General features: G+C 36.6%; 1 protein-coding gene across 3 annotated transcripts in view; it reads right to left on the bottom strand.

The window, feature by feature from the left end:
* Nucleotides 1–12,078, bottom strand: part of VCPIP1 (valosin containing protein interacting protein 1) — a 32,561-nt gene that overhangs the window by 10,117 nt on the left and 10,366 nt on the right. For 2 of the 3 annotated variants that reach the window (XM_027603921.2, XM_027603918.2), the window contains exon 2: nucleotides 8,428–8,514. The exons of the other annotated variant lie outside the window; for it this stretch is intronic. In XM_027603921.2, the coding sequence (XP_027459722.1) occupies nucleotides 8,428–8,514 (87 nt within the window). The remainder of the gene's footprint in view (nucleotides 1–8,427; nucleotides 8,515–12,078) is intronic. 3 annotated transcript variants of the gene reach the window in all.

The raw sequence follows: 12,078 nt of genomic DNA on the forward strand, positions 1-12,078 counted from the left end.
AAGTATGTTCCAATTTTTGGAAGATATGGGTATATGTGTTTTGGGGTGATATACTTTGATTCTTTGACCACAGGATAATAATAATGATTTGCCACACGAATCTGTCCTCAACAAAAGAGGTGAGGGGCACCTGGCTGGCTAAGTGAGAGGAACATGGGATTCTTGATCTCTCAGGATCAAGAGTTCGAGCCCCACGTCGGGTGTAGAGATTACCTGAATAATGAAATTTTTGAAAAGATAAAACTCTGCCACAAATATTAGAAGAAACTGTATTTTGAAAAGTAAAATTTTCTGACAATGATCCATTTCAAATGGTTGTTATAGTCAAAAGAATTTTAATTATTCTGCAAGTAACAGCTAAAATTCTAATAATAACAACAAACATTAGCTAATTATTTATTAGGTACCAGGCCCTTTGCTAACTGCTTTATGTGCATGATCTCATTTGATCCTAACAACCCTGACTGAGATTATAATACCCACTTTACAAATGAAGAAATTAAGACTTAGAAGTCACACAGGGAGTAAGTGGTAGAACCAAAATTTGATCTCAGATGTTCTTACTTCAGAATTTTAAACTACTTCTTAATAAGGATAAATAACACAGGTAACATTTAAAAACTTATAATGGCTATTGAGAGATAATTCACATAAAATTCATTTTAAGTGTACAACTGAATGGTTTTCAGTATATTCACAGCATTGTGCAACCATTACCACAATCACTTTTAGAACATTTTCATCACCCTAAAAAGAAATTCAAACCCATTAGCAGTCACTCTCATTTCATCCGCCTACCCTAACTCCCAGCCCTAGGCAATACTGATTTACTCTCTCTAGGTATGCCTATTCTGTGACATTTAATATAAATGGAATAATATATGATCTATTGTGACTGGTTTGTCTCATGCAGCATAATTTTTCAAGGTTCATGCATGATCTAGCATGTACCAATACTGCATTCCTTTTTATTGCCAAATAATACTTCATTGTATCGATGCACTAAATCCTACTTATCCAATCACCAGTTGATGGAAATTTTGTTTTTTTTTCCACTTTTGACTATTATGAATAATGCTATTATGACCCATTTGTGTACAAGTTTTGTGTGGACAGGTTTCATTTCTCTTGGGTATACGCCTAAGAGTAGAACTGCTGGGTTGTAACCATGTTAAATCTTTTGAGGAACTGCCAGACTGTTTTCCCAAGTGGCTGCACCATTTCACATTCCCACCACCAGTATGAGGGTTCCAATTTCTCTATATCTCCTTGCCAACAGTTCTTATTATCTGCCTTTTTGATTATAGCTATTCTAGTGAGTGTGAAGTACAATGTCATTGTGGTTTTGATCTGCATTTCTCTGATGGTTAATGATGCTGAGCATCTAAACATCAGTTTATGTACTTAACAGCTATTTGTATACTTTCTTTGGAGAAATGTCTATTCAGATCTTTTGCCCATTTTTTATTCGCATTATTTGCCTTTTTACTGATGAGCTTTTATTTTTAACATTTTATTTATTTATTTATTTGAGAGAGAGAGAGTACACAGCAGGGGAGAGGAGCAGAGGGAGAAGGAGAAGCAAACTCCTCACTGAGCAGGGAGCTAATGCGGGGCTCAATCCCAGGACCCTGGAATCATGCCCTGGGATCATGACCTCAGTTGAAGGCAGACACTTAGCTATCTGAGCACCCAAGTGCCCCCAAGTTCTTTATATTTTAGATACAAATCTATTATCAGATACATAATTTGCAAAAATTTTCTCATTCTGTGGGCTGTCTTTTCACTTTTTTTTTTTTTAATGAGAGAGAGCAGGGGAGAGACAGAGAATTTTAAGCAGGCTCATCGCCCAGCGCAGAACCTGACATGGGGCTCCATCTCACAACCCTGTGATCATGACCAAGTGAGCCACCCAGGTGCCCATCTTTCCACTTTCTTGATGGTGTCCTTTACAGCATAAAAGTTTGCTTTTTATTTATCTATTTTTTTCTTTTGTTGCTTGTACTTTTGGTGTCATATCTAAGAAGGCTTTGCCAAATCCAAAGGCAAGAATTTTAGGCCTATGTCTTTTTCTAAAAGCTTTCTAGTATTAACTCCTGTATCTAGGTGGTGGGTACATTTTGAGCTATTTTTTTTTAAAGATTTTATTTATTTATTTGATAGTGAGAGAGACAGCGAGAGAGGGAACACAAGCAGGGGGAGTGGGAGAGGGAGAAGCAGGCTTCCCGCTGAGCAGGGAGCCCGATACAGGGCTCGATCCCAGGACCCCGGGACCATGACCTGAGCCGAAGGCAGACATTCAACGACTGAGCCACCCAGGCGCCCCTTGAGCTAATTTTTTATTTGGTGTGAGGCAGAAGTCAAAACTTCATTTTTTTGTATGTAAATATCCAGTTGTCCCAGCACCATTTGTTGAAAAAAACAATTCTTTCTCCATTAAACTGTCTTAGCATTACAGCTAACATTTTAAAAATAATTTCAAACCAGAAACATAAAACTATTTAGTAAATAATCAAAAGTCATCCCCACAACCACCCACCACCTATCCCTCCCACACAAAAAACAAATGAGGGAAGTTCATTCAGTTGCATGAAAGACAGTGCATATTTACCCTAATTACTGAGAATGCCATTAATCGATCTAATTAAATACTTTTAAAAATAACTAATTAAATACTTTTAAAAAACTATTAATGGATATCAATAATGTGAAAATGGAAAGTAAAAAGAAAGGGATGCAAAAATAAGGGGGAGGATGCTCAGAGAGAAATTTATAGCTTTAAATGCTTTTATTAGAAAACAAAAATTTATAAGCAATAATTTAAGCTTCTACATAAAGAAACTAGAAAGAAAAGGGCAAATTAAACCCAAAGCAAGCAAAAAGAAGGAAAAAATAAATGTAAAAGCAGCAATCAATGAAACTAAAATCAGAAAAACAACAGAGAAAACCTGTGAAACCAAATCCTGTTTCTTTGGAAAAGATCAGTAAAATTGATAGACCATTAGCTGGACTGGTCAGCAAAACAAGAGAGGCACAAATCGCCCATATCAGAAATGAAGGAGCTACAGACCTTACAGATATTAAATGGACAGTAAGGGAATATTATGAACAATTTTAAGCCAATAAAATTGTTAACTTGGATGAAGTGGACAGATTTCTTGAAAGACAAAACAAAGCTTACTCAAGAAAAAACACATAAACTTAAGAGGATTCTATTAAATTAAATTCATAGCTAAAAACTGTCCAGCAAAGATAACTCCAAGCACAGATGGCTTCACTGGTGGATTCTACCAGTTAAGAAAGAAATAACCATATCAAAGTATTACAAAATCTACCAGAAAACAGAAGAGGAGCAAACACTTCCCAACTATATTTTATAAAGCCAACATTACCCTGATTAAGTAGTCATTTTAAGAAAACTACATACCATTATGCCCCATGAATACAGCTGCAAAACACTCAACAAAATATTAGCGATTTGAATCCAGCATGCAAAGTTGGTTCAACATCCAAAAATCAATCAATGTAATTCACCCTACCAATAAACTAAATAGAAAAGCCATAAGATCATTTCAATAGATGCAGGAAGAGAGCACCTGATAAAATTCAACATCCATTCAAAATATAAGCTCTCAGTAAACCATCAATAGAACGGAATGTCCTCAATCTGATAAAGAGCATTTCTGAAAAACCTACCAGATGAATTGCTTTCAGGAACAAGGCAAGGATGTCTGTTCTCACCATACCTATTCAGCAATGAACTTATAGCCACTGCAATAAGGCAAGAGAAATACAAGGCATACTGACTGAAAAGGAAGAAATAAAACTGTCTTTTATTTGCAAAAGACATGATGACCTACACAGACAATCCCACAGAATCTGCTAAAAAAGCTACAAGAATATGTGCATTTAGCAAGGTCACAGGATACAAGGTCAATGTATAAAAACCCATCTTGGGGTGTCTGGGTGGCTCAGTCGGTTGAGCGTCTGCGTTCGACTCGGGTCATGGTCTCAGAGTCCTGGGATCGAACCCCACACAGGCTCTCCACTCAGTGGCAAGTTTGCTCCTCCCGCTCCCTCTCCCTCTGTGATCTCTCTTGTTCTCGCTCTCTCTCAAATGAATAAATAAAATCTTTAAAAAAAGTTTAAAAACCAATCTTATTTTCTATACACTAGCAAAGAACAAAAGGAGTTGGAATTTTTAAAAAAACATTTATTTATTTGAGAGAGAGAAGGAGCAAGAGAGACAGCGGGGGTGGAGAGGGGCAGAGAGAGAGGGAGAGAAAGAGAGTCCTAAGCAGACTTGGCACTGAGTGCAGAGGCGACATGGGGCTCAATCTCACTATCCTGAGCTGAGATCATGACCTGAGCCAAAGCTAAGAGTCCAATGCTTAACTGACTGCACCACCCAGGTGCCCCAGGAAATTGCAATTTTTAAAAAAGCATCTTTTAGGGGCGCCTGGGTGGCTCAGTTGGTTAAACCGCTGCCTTCAGCTCAGGTCATGATCGCAGGGTCCTGGGATCGAGCCCCACATCGGGCTCCCTGCTCATGCAGGAAGCCTGCTTCTCCCTCTGCCTGCCGCTCCCCCTGCTTGTGCTTTCTCCCTCTCTCTCCCTCGCTATCTCTGTGTGTCAAATAAATAAATATAATCTTTAAAAAAAAAAAAAAGCATCTTTTACAACAGCATTCCCAAACCATGAAATATTTAGGTATAAATCTAACAAAGGATATGTAAGAATTATATACCGAAAATTACAAAATTTTGATGAGGGAAATTAAAGAACACTTAAATAAATGGAGAAATACAATGTTTTCATGAATCAGAAGATTTGATGTTGTAAAAATATCATTTATCCTCAATTTGATCTACAGTCAACAAATCACAATAAAAATCCCAGCGGACTTTTTTGTAGAAACTAACAAGCTGATTCTAAAATTTATATGGATAAGCAAAGCACCTAGAATACCCCAAATTTTTTTTTGGAAAAGAATAAAGATGTTTGCAAAACCATGGATGGAGCCAGATAGTATGATGCTAAGCGAAATAAGGTAGAGAACAATGAATACCATTTGATTTTATTTATGTGGAATTTAAGAAATAAAACAAATGGGGGGGAAGCCGGGGGGGGGAGGAGAGAGAGAGAGGCAAACCAAGAAACAGACACTTAACTGTAGAGAGTAAACTGAAGGTTACCAGAGAGGAGGTAGGTGGGGGACTGGGTCAAATAGGTGATGGGGATTAAGGAATGCACTTGTGATGAGCACCAAGTGTTGCATGAAAGTGTTGAATCACTATATTGTACACTTGAAACTAATATTACACTGTATGTTAACTAACTGGAATTTAAATAAAAACTTAAAAAAAAGAGTAAAGATGGAAGACTCATACTAACTGATTTCAAGAATTACTATAATGGGGGCGCCTGGGTGGCTCAGTTGGTTAAACTGCTGCCTTCAGCCTCAGGTCATGATCCCAGGGTCCTGGGATCGAGCCCCACATCGGGCTCCCTGCTCATACAGGAAGTCTGCTTCTCCCTCTGCCTGCCGCTCCCCCTGCTTGTGCTCTCTCCCTCTCTCTCTCTCGCTATCTCTCTCTGTGTGTCAAATAAATAAATAAAATCTTAAAAAAAAAAAAGAATTACTATAATGATACTTTAATCAAGACTAGGTATTGGCGAAAGGAGAGACATAGATCAACAAATCAGAAAACAGTTTCTAAAAATAGACCCACATGTATATAGTCAATTGATTTTTTAAAATAATTTTACTGATGCTATATTTTGCATATAATTCACCCTTTTCAAGTGTATGATCCATGGTCAATTGATTTTTGATGAGGTACAAAAGTAATTCAATGGATAAGGTATACTTCTTTCAATAAACAGTGCTGGAACAATTGGATATCCATACATTAAAAAATGAACCTCAACTCATACCTTGCAACATATAAAAAATCAACTTGAAATAGATCATAAACCTAAATATAAAATCTAAAGCTATAAAACTGCCAGAAGAAAACATAGAAAAAAATTTTTGTCACCTTTGATTAGGCAAGGATGTTTTTGGATAGGGCACAAAAAGTACAAAAGAAAAAACTGTTAAATTGGTTATCAAAATTAGAAATCTCTGATCTTCAGAAGATACTGTTAAGAGAATGAAAAGACAAATTACAAACTGGGAGAAAATATTTGCAAAATACTTACCTGATAAATGATGTGTGCCCAGAATATATAAAGAACTCTCAAAACTCAACTAAAAAGAAGATTCAAACCAATTTAAAAATGAGCAAAAGAAGGAAGAAAATAAGCACATGAGAAGATGCTCAACACCATTAGTTATTAGGGAAATGCAAATTAAAACCACTATGAGGTAATACTATAAACCTATCAAAATAGTTTTAAAAAACAAAAACTGATACTACCAAGTACTGGTAAGGAACAGAGCAACTGGAACTCCAGTACAGTGCTAAGGAATACAAAATGGTCCAGCTACTTTGCAAAATGGTTTGGGAGTTTCTTATAAAGATAAGCATATACTTACCATATGACTCAGCAATCCCACTCCTAAGTATTTATAAAAGGGAAGTGAAACATATGTCCACACACAAAGACCTATACACAAATGTTTATAGTGGCCTTATCCATAGAAGCCCAAAACTGAAAATCACCCAAATGTCCTTCAATTGGTTATAGATTTTCAAAAATGTGATTCATCCATACAATGGAATACTACTCAGCTATATGAGAGAATAAACTAATACATGCAACCAGATAGACGAATCTCAAAAGCATTAAAACAGTAAAACAGAAATGGGCAAATTTTTTTCTGTAATGGAGCAACACAGTAAATACTTTAGGTTTTCAGACCATATAGTCTCTGCCACAACTATTCAATTCTGCCACACATTTTGCTGTGTTCTGAGAAAACTTTATATACACAGGCAGCAGGCCTGATATGGCTGCTGGGCAGTAGTTTGCCAACCCCTGTGCTAAATCAAAGAAACCAGACACAAAAGGTTATATTAATCCATTTACATGGTGATATGAAAAAGGCAAACATAAAGAGACAAACAAAATCAGTGGTTGTCAAGGCCTGGGGGGTAGGAGTAAGGGATTCCTTAGGAGCACAAGGCAACTTTTTAGAATGACAGCAATATTCTGTATCTTGATTGTGGTGGTGGCTACATGGCTGCATATGTTTGTCAAAATTCATATACATACAAATGGTGAATTATACTGTATGCAAATTATGTTTCAAGAATTCTGTCTTAGGAAGGAAGGAAGGAGGAAAGGAAGGAAAGTAGGACCAAGGAAGAAAGGAAGGAAACCAGCCAGCCAGCTATTCTTTGGTCCCTGATTCAAATAAACCAAAAGAAAAAAAATTTTTTTTGAGACAATAAAAAAATCACGGAATTGTAAAAACTCACTGGATATTTGGTGATGTTTTAAAAATTATTTTTCATATTTTTAATAAGTGATAATCATACTGTAGTTTTTTTAAAAAGAAAGAGTTCTTACTTTTAGAGATACATAATGAAGTTCTTACAGATGAAATTATATTATGTCTGGGATTTATTTTAAAATAGTCCAGTTGAGGGGAACAGAAATGTACTGATAATTGTTGAAGCTGAGTGGTGGGTAAACAGGGGTTCATTATATTATTCTTGCTACTTTTATGTATGTTTGAACATTTCTACAATAGTCAAGTTGGGTTGGTTTTTTTGAAGAAGGGGAAAAAAAAGTGTGTAAGATAAAAACCATAAATAGTGATTATGCAGTTAATGTCTATGGAGGTCAGGTAGTGAAAAAAATGAAAAAAACGAGAAAAGCCAAAATCATTCACATCAAATCTCTGAAAAAACATGTGAGGTCCAAACACACACTGCTAATCATTCTCTTAAGACCTTAAAACCTGAAGATACAGTTGTATACTTTCAAATATCTTTACAAACAATGCATACCCAATGTGAAGTTAAATGTAAAATGAGTAATTTCTTAAAATTCAGAAAACACTGAGGTATATAATAATAACAGCCAAAACACAACAACAACAAAAATACTGTATTATCTTGTTCTGGTACATTCACTAGCATTATAACCAAATCTGCTTCTAATTTCTTTCTTTCTTTCTTTCTTTTTTTTGCTTCTAATTTCACAATTTGTCTTTAGTTACTAAGAAACATATACATAATTTAATGAGAATATAGGAGCAAGGAAATAATAGGAGACTTTTTAGTAATATTATAGCTGAAAACATAGCTGATCATATGAGGATAATAATCCATTTAAACTATGCAAACTGCTAAAGAAGAACATATACCAAAGATTAATGTTGGAAGTAGCTTTAGAATATCTGCCCTTTCTTAATCTTACAATAGCCTAAGTGGAGATATATTATCTAAGAATAAAATCAGATAGTAACTATACCCATGGTTTTCTTCATAATATTGTAGAATACTCCACCCTGCTGGAACAAGTGAGGAAGCCCCTTTGCATAAGACCATACATCTTCTCCTGTAAAATAAAAACAGATATAGTATTGGCAACAAACAAAAGAGTTCAACCCAAGGTTGCTTAATGATTAACCTCGAATAGAGATTGCAAGGCAGATCTCCTAAATGAGTAACACAGCTTGGTATAACATAAAGAGATGATATGGAGTGATGGGACTATGGTAAACTAGAAAATCCATGGCCCATCTAAAGGTGGCAGCCACTGCCACGTGCTGTCATAGAAGAGGGTAGGCCCAATGTTTTAAGACCATATGGCTTTTCAGAAGCCAGAAACCTAGGTTTTTCATGTGAATTCTCCCAATTTTTTAAATGTAGAAACTAATTCAAAAATGTCTTTAAAACTGCATGAGTCAACACTAGGCATATTAAACAAAATATACCTGAAGACTCAATCCAACTCAAAGGAAAGTAGTTCACAACCTTGAACTAGAGCAACAGAGAAGGTTATGGAAAGATACTTATTTTTAACAAGTAAAATACAGAATTGTGTATTCTATATATATATTTTTTAAGTTTTATTTATTTGACAGAGACAGCAAGAGAGGGAACACAAGCAGGGGGAGTGGGAGAGGAAGAGGCAGAGGGAGAAGCAGGCTTCCCACTGAGCAGGGAGCCCGATGCAGGGCTCGATCCCAGGATGCCGAGATCATGACCTGAGCTGAAGGCAGACGCTTAAAAGACTGAGCCACCCAGGTGCCCCTGTGTATTCTATATTATGTTAAAAACCAAATAAAAATAGATGGAAGTGTCTAGGGAGAAAAGTAAATAGGCAGACTGAAGGTAAGTAATTAATGTATTGTGTTGTTCCAAAGTTGACTTTCTTAAATAGAAATTTAGGGGAGAAATGCCTTGTTGAAGAGATTCAGAATAACCTTTAGAAGTCTACAAAATGCCCACAAGCAAATGACCATTCACAAAAACATTTTTTTAAGAACATCCTTGACAGTGACTATTTCAATAAGAAGTTTCAAATAAAAAAACATAATCACTGTTCAAAAAGTTAATGAAGAATAGAAGGAACATAAAAATTAGTTACTTTTGAGGGTGCCTCAGTGGCACAGTTGGTTAAACGTCTGACTCTTGGTTTCGGCTCAGGTCGTGATCTCAGCATTGTGGCGTCAAGCCCGGCATCAGGCTCCACGTGCTCAACGCGAAACCCTCTTGGGATTCTCGCTTTCCTTCCCCACCCTCTAAAATGAATAAATAATTTTTTTTTTTTTTAAGATTTGTTTGAGAGAGAGAGAGAGAGAGAGAGAGAGAACACAAGCAGGGGGAATGGCAGGCAGAGGGAGAGGGAGAAGCAGGCTCCCCACAGAGCAGGGAGCCCGATGCAGGGCTCAATCCCAGGACCCCGGGATCATGACCTGAGCCAAAGGCAGACACTTAATGGACTGAGCCACCCAGATGCCCCAATAAAAAAATCTTTTTTAAAAAATTAGTTACTTTTGGTTTGTGGAATGATTGTTTTTGTTTCTTTATACTTTCACTATTTTCTAATCTGACACTGTATATATGCTACATTTACAATAAGGACTTTTTTCAGTTAATCTTAACAAAGAAAAGTTAATTTTTATTTTTGAATGGAGGTTACTAATGATGTGGCTTAATCATTACGTACATGCAATCTCTCAGAGCTCTAACCCCTTCCCACATTTATAAACAGGAATATGAATTTGCATGGCAGTTGGTTAAAGTTTAGAGTACTCAGTACATCAGATTAAAGTATGCAAATTTTAAAAGCCTTGGCGCTTAAAGTTTCAGTTTACTAGAACATTTACTTACACACAAACACTTCATTCACTAATGATACAGTATTACCAGAATATGGCTAAATTTAAGGGTGGGCACAAGAATTTAATTTTAAATTTTGAATATTAATAAAAGCCTCCAAAACAGAATGTTAACAACTTACAGTAGAAGTTCAATTGCTGAACTTATCATTAAACTTCATTTGGATAAATTATTTCTATGGCAGGGCGCCTGGGTGGCTCAGTTGGTTAAGCGACTGCCTTTGGCTCAGGTCATGATCCTGGAGTCCCGGGATCGAGTTCCACATCAGGCTCCTGCTCGGCAGGGAGTCTGCCTCTCCCTCTGACCCTCCCCACTCTGATGCCTTGTCTCTCTCATTCCCTCTCTAAATAAATAAATAAAATCTTAAAAAAAAATTTCTATGGCAATAACCTTTCATTTAGTTATTATCAATGTTACCTTAAATGTACTAAGTATTTTATAAAATACTCAGAATATAATTTATTTGAAAAACATACAAAAATTATATAGTAGTGGGGCGCCCCAGTGGCTGTTGGTTAAGCCTATGCCTTCAGCTCAGGTCATATACTTGGGTCCTAGGATGGAGTCCCACATTGGGCTCCCTGCCCAGTGGGGACCCTGCTTCTCCCCTCCCTCTGCCTTCTGTTCCCCTTGCTTGTGTGCTCTCTGTCAAATAAATAACTAAAAATTATATGGTAGCACTTAAGTTTTTTTGGTAAAAGTCTGAATAGGTCTTAAAGTAGTGAATTCTCCAGAACTGTCCACCATTAAAAACTAATTTAAAAAATGACATTTCCTAGTATTTTACATACCTTACTATTCCTTATTTAAGCAGGCAGAACTCTAAGTAAGAACTCTACTGGAGTGTTTATCAACCTTGTTTTCATTCTGTCCCTCTAAGGATCGTTTTTTAAAATTATTCCTAAGGATCCCTTTAAAACATTTTGCTAAGCTGCCTCCTCTGTGGCATTTGAATACTACAGAAATACAGATATACTGCTTATCTGTTTATGTACTGCAGTATATCAGAGTTCTATTCATTAAATAAAGATTTTGTTTACCCTCTCCCTCTCCCAAGAACCAAACTTCACCCCTCTTCAGAGCAGTATTTGGCCTCATTAAGTATGCATGCTCTGTTCCTTTAAGGGAAGGATAAATAAATCGAAACCTCTATTATCTACACAGCTTTGAGCAGGCACTTTACACAGTTTTGTTTTCTCATCACAACTAAGCCCTATTTTACAGAAAAGGAAACAGGGGCGCCTAGGTGGCTCAGTCGTTAAGTGTCTGCCTTCGGCTCAGGTCATGATCCCAGGGTCTTGGGTTCAAGCCCCACATCGGGCTCCCTGCTCCGCGGGAAGCCTGCTTCTCCCTCTCCCACTACCCCCTGCTTGTGTTCCCTCTCTCGCTGTGTCTCTCTCTGTTAAATAAATAAAAATCTTTAAAATAAAAAAAAAATACAGAAAAGAACACAAAGTTAGAGAGTTTAAGCAATTCTCCCAAGATCAAACAGCTTGTAAGTGGCAGAGGCAGGATTTGAATCCAAAGCTTAAGCCCTCCCTTTCCACTGATATTAAACCTTTACCAGAGGTCAAATTGTGTTACAACAAATATGACAGAACTATCCAGTCTTTTCTTATAGAAATCCCTGGCATTAACAACTGGTTGGGAGGAAAAAATAGGCAAATTATTTCCTTTGGTATACAAATACTTCCACTAAGTCATGTTTGTGGGTAACAGAACCAAGAAAAGAGATTATCTGAGATCAGGAAGGAGGAATTGTGACTCTCTGTAC

The sequence above is a fragment of the Zalophus californianus genome, chromosome 4 (genome assembly GCF_009762305.2).
Source record: "Zalophus californianus isolate mZalCal1 chromosome 4, mZalCal1.pri.v2, whole genome shotgun sequence".
Taxonomy (NCBI): Eukaryota; Metazoa; Chordata; class Mammalia; order Carnivora; family Otariidae; genus Zalophus; species Zalophus californianus.